Below are 16,032 nucleotides of genomic sequence, written 5' to 3'. Positions count from 1 at the left end.
CTTTTTATCTGATGCATTTCGTCACAACAAGCAAGTCGAACATTCTCGATAAACCCGCGTTTTTAAAATGTTTTTAATTTATAGTTGGAAAATTACATCTTTACATGAGCCCATTTAGATGTTACAGGCAAAACAGGCATCTATGAGTAACCACAGGCACACTATGGGCAGACTTGTACTATACTAGATAAAGCCACAGGTAAAAGCTGTGGCCTCTGTTAAATATTGTCTTTTTAAACTTCATGAGCTTGAGGCAGTCTGCTTTACATAGTAACCAACCTGCATTTGGTCATTTTATGACACAGATGAGTCAAAAAACAAAACAAAAAAAGTCAGGTAAATTTGAAGGTTTTAAATATCTAACTTATGTACAGGGCATGGCTCATTTATAACAGGGTTCCCATATTTCCTTTTTGTCCAAATCCATCAACCTGCTCCCTGAAGTAGTACATTTGCTCTCCACACCACATGGATGAACAATAACAGCAGCACCAAACCAAACTTTGACCACTTCTGTGCTTGTCCCTCACTGTGGAGGAAGCATGTGTAAACTTAAGGCAAAAAGGGTGTTGAATTAGGACAAACGGAGCAAACATCAAGTCTGACAAAAAAAGAAATAGGCAAGGCATTCACACCATCATAGAAATCCATACGTCTCCATGCTGCTTTCTGTTTGTATCAGTAGTTATTAATACAACCTGCCTTCCTCGGTTGCCCAGTTATCATGAACTAATTTGGGATATGGTTCTGGTTTTGCACAAAGCTATGCTACTGTTTCAGTATATATTTCAGTAGATGATTAATCCTTTGCTGCAACAATTACTGGTGAGGAAGGACAAGAATTAACTGGTAACTAGTACAGACAATGGAAAACAAACTTCTTTCTCCACACTGATACAAAGATGAGTTCAAGGATGGACTTCAAGAAATATTTATTTGATAAAATTCAAGACTTTCCAGGCTACTGGGAACCCTGTAAACACAACTGAACAAGGACTGGATGCAAGGTGGTTTTAATTTTTCCAGGTCAGGATTTTATCTCAATGATCCCCTTGTGCATAATGGCCATTTAACAAAAGAAGAAAAGGGACAAAAAAAAAGGGAGTGGGGGGGGGTCAAGGGAAAATGTGTTTCCATGTAGAGGAGGTATGTCATCTATTAATCGTCCGTAAGGTCCTGAACAAAAAGGACCTCGGAGCGGCTGAGTCCTGCCTCTTTCAGTGTGGGTGGGTTGGGCTGCTCTTCAGTCGGGAGGCAGGGCAAGACTCGGCGAGGGAAGTTTGTGACTATCTGAAACTTCTCTGGGGTTTCTTTCAAAGAGAAAAGGAAGTCGTATATTACCTGTGGAAGAAAAAACAGGCAAGTGAAAGGGCTATTAATTAATTATTAAAGCAATAGGAGCATTCAGTGAAGAGAATGATGGGATCTGAAAAAAATAATTTAATTCACATGTAGATCGAGTCTGTATTAGATTAACATACCTCAAATTATGCATGCTCTGACTGACTAACATTATCATGGGTGGTGGGGTTTGGCTGGAATAAAAATCTCTTGTTGCTTTGCTGTACATGGTTTGACACCCAGTGATTAAAATTTATTCTGGCTTTGACAAAATCGAATTACATTGTCTAACCTACTGAAAATCTCTGTAAAAGATTAATCAACCAGGTAAACAGTCTTGATAATTGTAGTACTCACCGTCAGAGACTGCCCAAAGAGGAATCGTCTCTCTACTCGTGTATCATTGGGCAGCTTAAACACTATTTTGACACTCTCTGGATCATCTGCAGGTGGCTCTGGAGGAAGACATTCTGACTTCCTCTCCTTCTCCTCCTCGAGTGTCTGGAGTCACACAACAAACAGTGACAACATGAATCAGAAAAGAATGACTTCTATGTATTAGAAAAATATTAGTTATGGTCTCTATGTGTAAATTGGCATCTACAACATAAATGGAAAATGAGACTCACTCTTCGTCTCCGCTCCTCAGCAAGAGCACTCTGTCGGACCTTCTCCTCCTCTTGCCTGCGCTGCTCCTGTTCCTCCCGTTTCTTTCTGTCCTTCTCCTGGTCGGCACGGAGGGAGGCCAGATAGGCCTCATCTTGTTGCTGCCTTAGCACTTGGGTCTGGTTCCTCTCCTCCCTGACACAAAAATATTATTCTTTACATTTACCGCAATCTGCTAGTGTACCAGAATAGGTATAGGTAGAATCTATTCTGGTACGCTAGCAGATTGTGGCATTTAACACAGGACTGTTTTTCAACTGTAACTTTGAGACTGAGAAGGAAATGATTGGTCAACACAGTCATACTTTTGAACTTAAAAAAAAAAACCATGATAACATATGACTTCCAGTTTTTCTTATGTGAAGTGAAATAAAATGTCTAAAAGGAAAGCAATCTATTATGAATTTATTGATTTCTCATACCGTTCAAGGCGCTCTGACATCAGATATGTTTGGTTGGCATCCATGATGAAGGTGAGCTGATTGATGAGGTCCTCTGGCTGAATCAGGCCCTCGAGCCTTCCCACCACAGTCATCTTGCGGTCCTTCAGCATTATCATGGCCAGGAATGGATAGGTGTTCTCCCGCAATGCCTGAGACACTGAAACACACCCAAATATTATACAGTAAAATCTCACTGCTTACACAGTGCTGCAACCACACATTTTATTACTTAAGAGGAAGAGTTCACCTAAGCACACACACACCTAAACACACACACAAAACAAACCATATCTCAGTTAGCCCTGTGGTAGCTAGCATGCAAAAATTTCTGTTTATGTCCAATTGCTGCTTAACATATTTTTCATGATCACAGTCACCCATGTTACACTAACAACTGATTCACAACAAATCATGAGTTAATCAATAATAAATTTGCATACCTCTGTAGCCCTCAGGTTTGCTGGTTGAGCATGCCCAAAAAAGCATTCGTGTGTTGAGGAAAGTTATGACCTCTTCTGTACATAACGTGGCGCTATAAGGTAACAGATCAGTAGCACAAAACAAACAATTTAAAAGACAACATCTTTTTCATGTGCACATGGTTAGAAAATGCCATGGTTATATAAAACTATAAGTATACTATAGTGTATGTGTTTTCATAAAAATGTAGCAAAAACCAAGCAGACTTCACTTTGAGTGGGAACAAATTCTAGCAACTGTATTCAACAGAAAACAGACAGTATGTAACATATTCTGATGGCTGGCACTCAGGTGGCAAAGGTATAAAAATCAAGTATGATACCGGCAAAACTCGTCAGTGTCTTGATGATCATCCCCATGAAGGTACACTAATAGGTAGCGGAGCTCCCGTTTGGCATCATTCAGCGCCTACACGTGTCATAGTAAACAAAAGCAATAAAGGATGCAGATTATCTTTGTTGAATGACTGAACCTTCTTCAGAGAAGAAAATAATGTGTGTTTCTAATTGGACATTTGCACTCAATGCCTCTGAATTTACCTGGCTGTATGTTCCCTGGTAAAATACAGGGTGTGCCTGACCATACTTCTCCTCAAAACTATGAATGAAGGACACAACATCTCCGACAGGGTCTGTCACACGACCACGAGGATCTGGCCTGATGAACCGCAGGGCAAACCTTGAAGAAGAAGACATTGTAGCTATCAATTACATTCTTCTATACAGCAGCTACAATTTTAAATCAATGTACTTGAATTACCTGAATATGTCCAGGAGTGTGTAATATGTAAATCTGAATGGTAGCATTATCAAGTAGTAACTCCATCCTAGTAATCCCTGAAAGGAAGAACCAATGCAGTTTATAATATGATATATATTATTTTCAGTGTTTTGTGCAATAAAGCAATTAGAAATTAATAAAATCACATAGAAGAAAAATTCCTTCAGGGACAAGCTTAAAATTAACACAGTCATCTAACTTGTTATGTAATAACAATATCTGAGTGATACCATACCAACATAAACATAGAATAAGAAAGCACAGGTAGAATGTGGCTGTGTCAAGCATGAACAATAGTTACAAAACATTAGGACTTAACAGGAATCATGTATATTATTTGATGTGGTGAAAATATTCTACATCTATGCAGAGATATCATCCTAAAGTACAGAAATGAAAGCCTGCAGACCTACCCTGGGTTGTGGCCTTGACACGATGTAGCTATATACTCTATGGTCTGCTGTATTGACCTGTAATGGTCTGGATGGTGGAGGGTTAAACACACTGGGCACTCCTTCCTGCTCATTAAGTCTGTCTTGTACTGCAGCCTGAAACGCACAGAGTTAAGCCCATCATACTTGAGTCAAGTCCTTCAATAAATTCAAGGAATGGCAACTCAATCAGAGAAAGCCAGTGCATTTCATAGAATCTGTATAGGAATTAAAAAATATAAAAAGAGTCATGAAAATTCTATTGTAAATCCTCGAGACGCCAAAAACGACTTTACCTCTATGTTCCAATTATGCTGCTCTAATGTTCGACGACATTGGTCCATAGACTCCAACCCAGTTAGGTCCTGTTGAAGAAATAAAGTCAGACTGAAGGCCCTAAGTTGATCAGAAAGGCAGAAAAGTACGTTTATACGTCTATTGTCAGGGCTTCCTCCTGTAGCTCTTATGCTACTGCTCAGCTGTGTCAAGTTACTCATGAAAAAAGTTAACAAGAATCATACTAAAAGAAACCGCCTCGGTTGTCAATAGAGTAAGAATTACATTATCATTATAGTTGATTAACTACAGTTTAGTTACACAGCTACCTAACGTCAACATAAACAGAGAAAAGATGGTTTACCCCCAAGCAGGCTGACGTTAAGGGATAGCTAGCTTTCCAAAATATCAAGATAACATTTAAGCGGCTAGCTTTTCAGTTGTAGACTAAGACTATAAATTAAAGGGTGAGGAAAGCTGCATCAGTCTTACTGTCATAAAACTAAGTGATACGACTTGATTTCGCATAGCTACAAACAGTTTTGTCGCTGAGAAACTTCAGTGACAGCTCGATCATGACTGCTGTGCTAATGTTAACTCGCAAGTGTTTAAGGGAGCGTCAGTAGAAACCAACGTTAGCCAAGTTGACGTGAAGTCAAAAATTACATCGAAAACGCAGCATGAGTGATGTTGATTAACAAGGTTGGACTGGGTATATGCCTGTGAGAGAAATATAACAATCATTATGCTATGTAAGTCCACCCATGGCCCTTAAAGTGAGCTAACTTGTTAGCTTAGCTAATGTTAGCTAGCTTTGCTAACGTTAGCTATGACTCCAGTTTACGGGTATCATTAGGGGGCTGGGGGTAACGTTACCGAAGTTGACTGTGCAAAAAGCGCTTCAACACGCACGGTTTCTCATTTTTACAATGAGTCAGTATCAACGACAACGTAAAAGAATATGAGGTTTCAAATGGACACATGTTAATGTTGTATTAAGGCGGTCCCCTGACCTGAAACTGGAGGAGTTTTTCGGTCTGCGCCTGGGATAATTCTGGCTCCTCTGGCGCCGCCATCTTACCTCGCCAATCATCTAGCAAGGCGTAACAACGTCCACTGCCTTTTCCCGTTGCGGGCCGTGCTGCCACAAATCTTCGGGCTACCGCCGCCTAGCTGTCTGGATGTCACCACGCCAGTGCCTCAAAATACTGCACATCTGTTTCTTAGACCAAATGAAAGAGATACTGAGAAAATTATCATCAGATTAGCTGATAATGCAGAGAATAATTGGTTGCAAACCTGCTCAGTGACACTACCTTATTTGTTACATCTTTCATTGTTAAATGTTTAGGGTCATCGTCCTGTTGAGCTCCAGCAGGTGGACAGCCACCCTTACATTATCCTGTAAGATACCTTGTTGGAATTCATTTTCCTCTTTATGATGGTGTGCTTTCCAAGCTCAGGGGTGGCAAAGCAGCCCCAAATCATGATGCTCCCTCCACCAAACTTCACCTCTGGGATGATGTTTTCATGTTGGTGTGCAGTGACCATCATATCTAGTGCTGCATGTTCTTCCCAAACTGTTCAACCTTAGTTTTATCAGTCCACAAAACAGTTTCCCAGTAGTGTGGAGTCAAGGTGCTCTTTGGTAAACTTTAGGGGTGCAGTGATGATGCTTTTGGAGAGCAGCAGCTTCCACCTGCTCTATGTAACCATGCACCATGACTGTGTATTGTAGACTAATGAACAGATATGTTATCAAGCTCCAATGCTTCATTCAAGCCTTCAGCTGTTAATATGATGTTCTTTGTTTTATTACTGATCATTCTACATTGTGCTTTCTGAGTAATCTCAGCTGAGCCATCACTTCTAGAGAAACTGTCTACAGAACTAAATCATCCCCATTTATGGACAGTTTGTCTAACTGTGGACTGATGAAAGTCTCAACTCTGTGATGACTTTGTAACCCTTTCAGCTTCAAGCAAATCAACAATTCTTAACTGTAGTCTTCTGAGATGTTTTTTGTGAGGCATAGTTCACAATAGCAAATGTTTCTAGTGAACAGCAAACTCAAAATGTTTAAGTGTTTTTTAAAAGTCAAAGTTGCATTAACCCACACCTTCAATCTGGTGCCATTGATCCAACTCCAGGTTTGATAAGTTTTTCCAGCCTACACTGTGAATCTCATCAATATGGACAAGAACAATACAATGATTTGTGTGTTCTTCGTTAAAACAGACTGTGTTTCTTCATAATTAGAACTTGAATGAAGATCTGGCCATATTTTAAGACAAATTTATTCATAAATGGAGGTAATTCCAAAAGGGTTCAATTACTTTGTCTTGCCACTGAATAATGAGATATCACTGTAATGGTAACATATCCTTTTCTAAAAGACTTTAAAGCAGAAGTTAGTCAGAGTGAGGCCAACACTTCCTCCACCAACTCTTACTCTGTCACTCTTTAGTACACAGACAAATAAACCTTACACATCTTGTGCTACATGAGTGAAAATGAATTTATTTGGCCATTTGTGGTTTGACTTACACAAAATGTATCAAACTGAAAAGGAAAAACCAGGTGATTATGTGAATGTAAAAATTAAGCTGGTTGAATTGTCACTGTGGTAGTGTATGTATAACAAAGACAAACCAGAGAGTATTTCACACAAGAATAATTTCCTTTTTGTGTTCTTAACCTCTTAGCCTTACAAAAAGAAGTGAAATTAGGAAATCAGTTTCACAATATAGCAAATGCTGAGCCATCCAATGTCACTTTTTTCCTTCCACCATAATGATGTGGTACCCAAACTTGGTCTTGACAGGAGGGTCTGTGTATACAGGTTTATCCATGGAACTGATAGGTAGGGCAAATGCTGCATCCTGGAAAGGTCCAACCATCGATCCCCGAGTCATCCACCCCAGATCACCCTGTGATCAACATAACAGTCATGAAGAAAACCTCACAATATGCACCAAGTCAAAGTGACTCAACATGAGCAACATTGGCTCAACTGTACAGAAATTACCCATAAATGCCATTAATGTTTTCCACTGGCTGAGAATACATAAGTCGTGTCATGAGATGCAGGTGTGAATAAGCAGGAACAATAACACATTTCTGTCAGTAATTATTCAGTCTGGAATTCATCACCTTGAGGACTCATTGCGAGGTTTAGGCCTGCGTATCCCCATTACTTCCCATATCTATGTATGTATATGTAGACTACATATCAAATCTACCTCCAATATCTATATGAGAACATGTTCTTACTCCTTGTCTAGCTTTGTCTTCACTGTATTGTGATGCTACTTCACTGAAACGGACTCCAGCCTTCAGTTTCTCCATTGCCTCCATGCATTTGCCATGTTTTTCACAGAGGATGTGCCGAACCTGGGAAACACAGACCATGAAAGCACAGTTAGACTTCCAGGAATAAACAATGGATAATATCACTGTAGATTAGTTTAGCAATTATACACTCATTATACACTTATTAGGAACCTGCTTATTCATGAAATCATCCAATCACGCAATCATGTGCCAGCAGAGCAATGCATAAAATCATGCAGATCCAGGAGCTTCAATTAATGTTCACATCAAGCATCAGAATGGGAAAAAAATGTGAGCTCAGTGACTTTGACTATGTCATGATTGTTGGTGCCAGACGGGCTGGTTTGAGTATAACTACTGATCTCTGGGGTTTACACACAAAACAGTCTCTAGAGTTTACACAGAATGGTGTGAAAAACAAAAAACATTCAGTAAGCAGCAGTTCTGCGGATGGAAATGACTTGTTGATAAAACTGGTTGGAGCTGACAGACAGGCTTACAGTAACTCACATAACCACTCTTTACAACTGTGGTGAGCAGAAAAACATCTCAGAATGCACATTATGTTGAACCTTGAGATGGATGGGTTAAAACAACAGAAGACCACGTCGGCCTGTCAGCCAAGAACAGAAATCTGAGGCTGCAGTGGGCACAGGCTCGCCTAAACGGGACAGATGAAGACTGGAAAAACTTAGCCTGGTCTGATGAATCTGGATTTCTGCTGAGGCACAAATGGACCCAGTCTGCCTTGTGTCAACAGTCCAGGCTAGTGGTGGTGTAACAATGTGGGAAATGTTTTCTTGGCACACTTTAGGCCCCTTCAATCAATCATGCTTTGAATGTCACAGCATATCAGAGTGTTGTTGCTTTTAATGGCCTTCCCAGTCACTAGATCTGAATCCAGAAGAACACCTTTGTGATGTGGTAGAGTGAGAGATTGGCAGCATGAATGTGCAGCTGACAAACCTGCTGAAACGATGTGATGTAAGAGGAGAGGGCGGGTGCACTCATCGTTTAGTCAAATGTCTACTGTTGTATGACACTTGACCGCTGCAATGCGACTGTGGATACAAATGTAAATATAAATATATTACCTTCACAGCGGTGCCTCCTTTAGGTGCTTTTTCTTTCTTATCGGCGTCTGCACTTCCTGAAGCAGCTCCTACACAGCAACCAGATTTAGCACCATGACAACACAACAACAGCAGCATACAATAATGTTAAAACAAACCGCACTGCACGACTTAGCATCTATCACTGGATACATCATACCATAGAAACATGTAAGCTACTGCAGCCAAGTAAATATGGATGACTTTAAGCTATTAATACAACACATGACAAACAGTACTTAGCTAATGGCCACTGACCTTTACCACCCTTGCCACCTTTACCTTTTGGTGGCATTTTAGAATAAAGTATACTGAAATTCGGAGAATAATGAAAGGAAAACTACTAGCATGCGCTCATGCTCTGTTGTGATCAACATGCGCAGTAACCTGCCCCGAGACGTCGAAGGACTCTTCTTCCTTAGCCAGTTATTGGTAGACTGCAGCTAGAGAATATCTATACCGCCACCTAGTGTAATGTATCAGAAATTGCATCTTATATTTACCCAAGGAGGTTATGTTTTCACTCGTGTTTGTTTGTTTGTTTGTTTTTTCTCTGAAGTCTGGTGTGTGTTGTTTGACATTTATAAACATTGCTGTTAATAAAAGGGCATTTTCCAACCCTTTATTCCACTATGTTTTGTTGTTTTATGTTTCTTTAAAAAATAAAGCATCAAAAAGGGCATTTTTTCATTTGTCTTCCCTGTAGTAGTCACTTTAACCCTTAAAAAGAACTGTTTCTGAAATAGAAGATAATTATCCAGGTCTGTTGTAGTGGGGAAAAAAAGTGAAACTAAGTTACCTGGGCCCCAACAAGGGAAGGGCCCAAACAAAGCCTGAAATTAAAACACTGTTTTTATTTGTAATTTAAAAACAATCTTTACATAATTTGCACAATAAGTAGCCTATTTGCCTACTTTTGGTTGAATAAATAGTCTGACGGACTATTTCTTGTATCTAAATAATATAACTTCTTTTAAAAAGTAAAAACAAGCTATCAATACAAGACATAAGACTCATGAGGAAAGCAGCTGATACAAAATTTCTTGTGGACACAGCTTGGTAGCAGCATTTCAAAATGGTTTAATATTGGTATGCAGAGTAATATTAAAATATTTAGCTTGCTGATAAACCTTCTTCAGTCTGAGAAACACCTACAGAAAGTGAGTCAGCTGCAGGCTAGTCATCACCATCTTATCATGTCACAAAGATGAGCCCTGAAAGGTGTTGAATCATTTTAAATAGTCATTTCCAGCAATTTACACAAGGAGACTTGTAATAATAACACCAAGTAGTAAGTTAAAGTGCAAATCAGTCACAACAGGTTTTAGCGTAATCCTGCTGAAAAATAAATCGACACGCACGCACACACACACACACACACACACACACACACACACACACACACACACACACACACACAGTGTTTTTATTAACCAAAAAAACAACAAACTTTGAAACCGATTGAACAACTGAAAAATAAGTGTTTAGTAACACAAGTAAAGTACAGTCTGAACTCTGGTAGTCCTCCTAATTTCACGGCGTCAGTGCAAGGTGGTTACCATGGCGACGACATTGCACACAAACGGAGCGTGTGGCGTTTATAGACAGCTGTATTGTGTTGTTTAGCGACCCCAGTCTTACCTCGACACTGCGCTGTCTAGTTGTTGAAAACGTTGTTGGTCGGAAAAGTACATGGAAAAGTACGACAAGGTGCTGTGTTTGGGTCGGGGAGGAGCAGCAGACGTGTTCCTGATGAGGCATGTGGAGCGGAAGAGCCTGCACGCTGTGAAGCGGGTGAAAGTGGAGGACACACGGGCAGCAAAAACACACAGAGCTGTTCTCCAAGAGGCTGACATCATCAGGAGGCTGGAGCACCCTCACATAGTGACATGTAGCGATGCCTTTGTGAACCCTGATGACGGATTTATTTACATTGTGATGAACTATTGTGATGGTGGGACGTTGGATGACAAAGTGAAACAGAGGGAACCAGGGGAGTTTTTCACAGAGGATACTGTGATGGGATGGTTTGTGCAGGTGACTGTGGCTGTGAATTATATACACACGGCTAAAATACTACACAGGGACATCAAAACTTCAAATGTACTGCTAACAAAGCAAGGTGTGGTAAAGTTAGGGGACTTTGGGATATCCAAAGTAATGACTGACACAGCTGATATGGCCTCCACATGTGTTGGGACACCCAGCTACCTCAGTCCTGAGCTTTGCCAGGATGTCCCATACAGCTCCAAGTCTGACATCTGGGCTCTTGGCTGTCTGCTTTATGAGATCTGTGCTCTCAGACCTCCGTTTGCCGCCACAAACCTCCTGAGTCTGTTGTACAAGATCACCAAAGGGGAGTACGATCCCGTGCCTAACACATACTCGGACAACATCTCGTCTTCGATAAAGAGGATGCTCTGCCTCAACCCAGAAGACAGGCCAAGTGCTGCCTGTATACTGAGCAGTGCCTATATGCAGGATCACCTCGAGAATGTCACACACACACAGAGTGACTGTGGTCCTGTGACTGAATCTAAAGGGGAGAGCTGTGATATTAATATAGAAGCAAACAATACAGACATTGACACCACACTGGAGCCACATGATCTCAGTCAATCCAACTTAAGGGAAGAGAAACACTCTGTGGAGGGCAGTCTCAGTGATGAGGAGGAGGATGATTGTGATGCTCTGTGTGTTGGAGGACAAATCCACTGTGACTGTCACTATCCTGAGGACTTTGATGAGGATGAAAGTTTGTCCCCTCTAGAGGAACACAGTGAACACTCTGGGTCTCCGATGAGGAGTGATTCTGCGGCGCACACTGGTAATGTAGAGCCTGGAAAATAAAATGAAACATCTTAAAAGTGGTTTAAGAGGCACTTAGATCTTTACTTAAGTGAAAATACCAGTGCCATTAACTAAAAGTCAAAATTCTACTAAAAGTATCAAAAGTAAAAGTACTCACTCTGCAGAAAAATGGCCCCTGTGACTGTTATTTTAATATATATTACATTATTATATTATTATTTCTAACACATCAATATGTAAGTATCACTTTGCTGTTGTAGCTTGTCAAAGTGGTGCTAGTTAAAACTACTTTACACACAGTTAGGTAGTTTTCTAGTTTAGTGGTTCCCAAGCCTGGGTCGGACCCCTCCAAAGGGTCACATGATAAACCTGGGAGGTCGTGAGATGATACACAAAGTTCTTATATGCAAAACTGTTTTTCATTTTAAGGACTTTTTCCCTAATCTTAGCTTGTTTGTGAAATATTGGATAATTTCATCTCTTTGAGCCTTGAAATGAATCTGGGACTGTTGGTCAGACAAAACAAGCAATTTGAAGCTCTGATTCTGATGCATTGGGACACCAGTCCTCTGGTCTAATAAGGTTTTATTAAAAATATACTTATTTTATCCTCTTAGTCGGATTTTGATTCATAGTTTCTACGAAACCAAAAAATTAAACACATATTAATCAATGCAAAAATATAAAATCTTCTAAATATAGAAGTTGTTTTATGATCAAAACAAATGCCTTTAATCCTGGTATAAACTTTTCTTAGGTACGACTGTGGCAAATCACTCAGCAGCTTATTTCTCTCTTACAGTATTTCCAGAAGTTCTTGACATTTCAGAACAAGTTGACTATCCAGATGACTTTGAGGAAGATGAGGAGAGGGAAGACGATGAGGATAAAGCAGACTTAGTCCACTCTCCTGCTCTTCAGCAGCCACATGATGATGAGGGCCTGGAGGAGGAGTTTCAGCTCTGTGATGCTGGAGGATTGACCATTACGCTGAAAGCATTGAAGGAAAAGGGCTAAAAATACTTTTACAGCCTCAAAAACTGTACATCGCATGTGACCTCTGGAGTTGGAACTGTAAAATACCTGTCAAGTGCCTGTTTGTTAAGTGTTCATGTGCATTTGATGTTACAAAGGACTATGTTTGAGCCTACTGCCTCAGTTGGAGAAAAAACTGGAAGCAGACCATTTGGGAGCTTCCTGTCTTACTGTTCATTTACTACACACCATGAGACATTGTAAAATTATTATAATAAAAATAGCACCCGTAAAGATTGGATATCACATCATGACTTTCAAAAATGATATAAAAGCTCCACTAGAGGGTTCAGCTGTTAAATTGGATTCACAGCTTTCTTCATATCGGTTATATATGCTTTATACCGTATGTATTCTCTCAGTTTCCTGAGTTTCAGGCTGAGCTGTCACTCAACATTGCTGCTATACATTTACAGTTTTATCTCTGGCTCAGAATGAGATAAAGGCTCAATATGCACGCAGTTATGTCTTCAAAGGAAGTATGTGGTATATCCAGCCGTCCACAAAGATATTAGATAACACACCATAAATTAAAATATAATAAAATAAAAATGAAGATAAAAACCTATAATAAGAAGCATGTTGAGAAACTGAAATAATAATGGAAATCAGACTTTAAACTATAAGTAATTTACCTGCAGTAAAACAGGTGTGTCTAAAAGCAACAAAATAAAATAAATCTGACACTTTTGTTTGTTTTGGCCTGAGATGCTGCATTTTTGTGTCTATCTTGTGGATTGTGGGTATTGTGTTGTTCATGTATTTTATTGATGCAAGAAACCATCACTGCGCCAAAACCCAAAGAATCTGGAGATATTATTTTTAGGTTCTTGCAAGAATCTGGATCCCTAACCCATATGTGAAGATTTTTCGATATGACATCTTACAATGCATCGATTGGAGCATGTCCAGTCCAGATTCCATCATACATGGAGTCATAGTTTGAAATATCTGGGCAACTACATCTCTGGAATGTCACAACCAGGCTTATACACAGGACGCAGATGCAGGGTATCAGAGTCTTTATTAGTAATTCAGGTTTAATTCCAAGGCAGAGAAAAAAAGCAGGCTATGAAATATTATCTATGACGTGCTTCTTCACGAAGAAGCAGGGTTAATCAATAACAAAAATAAAAATCACTCCAATAAGGGAGGAAAAAGACTACATGGGACATAAACAGAAAATCACTCTAGCTTCCGAGGAAAAAGTAACAAAAAAAAGAAATAGAAACGACAAAAAAACTCTCCTAAAACTGGAGGTACTATGATATAAAAAGGTAAGTAAATAAAAATCACTCCACATGGAGGAAACAAAAGGCTATGCAAACATTAACTAGGAAATTCAACTAAGATATAAAACTTACAACAAAAAATCTCTCACTTGGAGGAAACCGACAAGAACTGTGGCAATGACTGTGATCCAAAACTGTGACGACGGCTGGGGTGAACGCACATGAACCAAGACGAACACACTGGCACAAGACAAGGGGAGACGCAGACTATTTGAACACATGAGGGTAATGAGGAGCAGGTGAACACAATCGGGAATCAGGGAAGACAATCAGACCGGTGACACATGAGGAAGGGCAAGTGACCTGAAACGAGAGGAGAGTTACTTCTTTCAAAATAAAACAGGAAATGACAAGACAAAAAAGACCCAAGACAAGACAACCCCACCACGGTGTGACACGGAAGACTTAAAGAAAAATGTATCATTATTGCAGATCTGCGTAGCCCTGTTATATCTCTCTGTATGTTATGTTCAAACAGATTATTAGAGATGTGATGATGAGTAAGTGACATTTCGATGGCTGGAAAAACTCAATTCAGCAAAGTGGGAAAATTTAAAAGATTTTCATGTTTAAATTTTGCCCTAATCACAATCACACAATTACAGCGCAGTACAGTTACAGTTAACAGCCTTGCTCGAGGGCACCTCAGTTGTACTTACGTTCTCCCTCCAGATTCCGCCTGCTGGTCTGGACCGGGAACCTTACAATCCTAAGCCGAATGCTCTCGTTTCTCCCTGTATTTGAGCGGATACCACAGTCCAGTCATGTGGAACAAACGACAAAATTAACATCACTAACACAAAAGGGTTTCACTCATTTGCTTTTTTTCTGAAAACATGATAATTTTTGCCCATGTTCAAAGGGAAATAGTGATCTATCACTGTGGCTGCTGGAAAACTCCTCCACTGTGCTAACTAGCTATGGGATAAACTGAACAAACAAACCAACAAGCTTTAAATAACGGTTAACAACTTGAACATATCTTCTGCGTCTGTCATGGAGCAATGTTATCAGCACAATGATACACTCTAAAGTGTCCTCCCAACAAACTTAGCACAATGTAGCTTCTGCCTCCCTTTGCCCATAAAAGAAACAGTATTGTGTGTTAATTTTTTGTTTTAGTTCTCTTGTGCTCCCTTTCTTTATTAGTACAGAATCCTTCATTTGAAGCTCTTATCCTTAAAACCTATCCTTTAACCTTGTAACAACATTATGGTGAATAGAAACTGTTTGCCTTTGCAGCACAAACGCACTCAGACTATTGATATGTCATGACAGGTAAGGTGTGAAAAAGACTTAACAGGAATACATGCTTTGACATTAACATATTTACGGTTGCGCAGCTTCTAGGTACATAGCTTTAAAATACAGTAATGATGTGGAGAAGTTAAGCTTTGAATGTGCCAAGCTCAAGGTTCAATGTTTTCTCAACGGAAATGTAAGATTCATGTTTTATCAACACACGATCTTTCATGAGTTGACCAAAGTTTTTCCGCACTCAGCAGTCAGCAGTCAGCAGTCTCAGGTTCACCCACATTTCATTTACATTTACTCTGAGATATCAGACACGCAGAGGCAAACAAATTTCCATGAGCCAATACTGATACATCATTGCAAAGGCCTGTTCCTTTGTCAATGGGTGTAAGGTGACTCATTCCCCATATGAGCAGAAAGTCCAACCGCATGAATCATAATCAATCAGGTTGGGATGGTGATGTCAGTGGTCAGTGTTAACAAGCACCATTGATGTATTTGTGTTTTATCCACAGGCATCGCCATGGATGCATTGTTGAACGGACCCAAGAGGTCGCGGGGCCCCTAGAGCCGCGCCTCTGCATGGTGGAGAGTTGAAAGGTTTAGTCAAAACTCATTTTGCAAAACGTCTTCACTTTGAAGACGTCACAACAACGAAACCATTGTGACCCCTTCATAAATTGTGTCTGTCTGGGGGGGTAGACTATTTAGGATAGGGGGTCTTGGAGGCATCAGTGCCCAGGTGCCCATCACCGCATAGACTGCTCACACCCCTCAA

General features: G+C 40.0%; 3 protein-coding genes across 3 annotated transcripts; 1 reads left to right on the top strand and 2 right to left on the bottom strand.

Annotated features, from left to right (window-relative positions):
• Positions 1–57: 57 nt before the first annotated feature.
• Positions 58–5,523, bottom strand: faf2 (Fas associated factor family member 2). Its single transcript, XM_023419348.2, has 11 exons — positions 5,431–5,523; positions 4,438–4,506; positions 4,124–4,258; positions 3,690–3,766; positions 3,470–3,608; positions 3,253–3,338; positions 2,891–2,982; positions 2,430–2,607; positions 1,971–2,142; positions 1,699–1,842; positions 58–1,341 (listed from the first exon to the last, which is right to left on the bottom strand). Exons 1-11 carry the CDS (start codon positions 5,491–5,493, stop codon positions 1,159–1,161), a joined length of 1,338 nt encoding a protein of 445 aa, XP_023275116.1. The 5' UTR covers positions 5,494–5,523; the 3' UTR covers positions 58–1,158.
• A 1,388-nt stretch (positions 5,524–6,911) lies between these two features.
• pin4 (protein (peptidylprolyl cis/trans isomerase) NIMA-interacting, 4 (parvulin)) lies at positions 6,912–9,278 on the bottom strand. Its single transcript, XM_023419305.2, has 4 exons — positions 9,121–9,278; positions 8,845–8,912; positions 7,691–7,810; positions 6,912–7,347 (listed from the first exon to the last, which is right to left on the bottom strand). Exons 1-4 carry the CDS (start codon positions 9,155–9,157, stop codon positions 7,189–7,191), a joined length of 384 nt encoding a protein of 127 aa, XP_023275073.1. The 5' UTR covers positions 9,158–9,278; the 3' UTR covers positions 6,912–7,188.
• Positions 9,279–10,464: 1,186 nt separating this feature from the next.
• nek12 (NIMA-related kinase 12) lies at positions 10,465–12,791 on the top strand. The gene is made up of 2 exons (XM_023419294.2): positions 10,465–11,689; positions 12,476–12,791. The coding sequence occupies exons 1-2, from the start codon at positions 10,555–10,557 to the stop codon at positions 12,688–12,690; spliced, it is 1,350 nt and encodes a 449-aa protein (XP_023275062.1). The 5' UTR covers positions 10,465–10,554; the 3' UTR covers positions 12,691–12,791.
• Positions 12,792–16,032: the final 3,241 nt, after the last annotated feature.

This window comes from Seriola lalandi, unplaced genomic scaffold (genome assembly GCF_002814215.2).
Source record: "Seriola lalandi dorsalis isolate HSWRI2012SDOR001 ecotype SW California unplaced genomic scaffold, Sedor1 jcf7180002054598, whole genome shotgun sequence".
In the NCBI taxonomy this organism is placed as follows: domain Eukaryota; kingdom Metazoa; phylum Chordata; class Actinopteri; order Carangiformes; family Carangidae; genus Seriola; species Seriola lalandi.
Note: the sequence above shows the minus strand (reverse complement) of the source record. Positions and strands in the feature narration are given on the sequence as shown.

Excerpts from the sequence above, each read along its gene's own strand:
- faf2 (XM_023419348.2), bottom strand. The coding sequence starts at position 5,493 with ATGGCGGCGCCAGAGGAGCCAGAATTATCCCAGGCGCAGACCGAAAAA. Across the intron at positions 3,609-3,689 it reads ACACTCCTGGACATATTCAG|GTTTGCCCTGCGGTTCATCA; the intron begins GTAATTCAAGTA and ends TTCTTCTTCAAG. Across the intron at positions 2,143-2,429 it reads ATGTCAGAGCGCCTTGAACG|GGAGGAGAGGAACCAGACCC; the intron begins GTATGAGAAATC and ends TTTTTGTGTCAG.
- nek12 (XM_023419294.2), top strand. The coding sequence starts at position 10,555 with ATGGAAAAGTACGACAAGGTGCTGTGTTTGGGTCGGGGAGGAGCAGCA. Across the intron at positions 11,690-12,475 it reads TGATTCTGCGGCGCACACTG|TATTTCCAGAAGTTCTTGAC; the intron begins GTAATGTAGAGC and ends TCTCTCTTACAG.
- pin4 (XM_023419305.2), bottom strand. The coding sequence starts at position 9,157 with ATGCCACCAAAAGGTAAAGGTGGCAAGGGTGGTAAAG. Across the intron at positions 7,811-8,844 it reads AAGGAGGCACCGCTGTGAAG|GTTCGGCACATCCTCTGTGA; the intron begins GTAATATATTTA and ends TGTGTTTCCCAG. Across the intron at positions 7,348-7,690 it reads AAGACAAAGCTAGACAAGGA|GGTGATCTGGGGTGGATGAC; the intron begins GTAAGAACATGT and ends TGTTGATCACAG.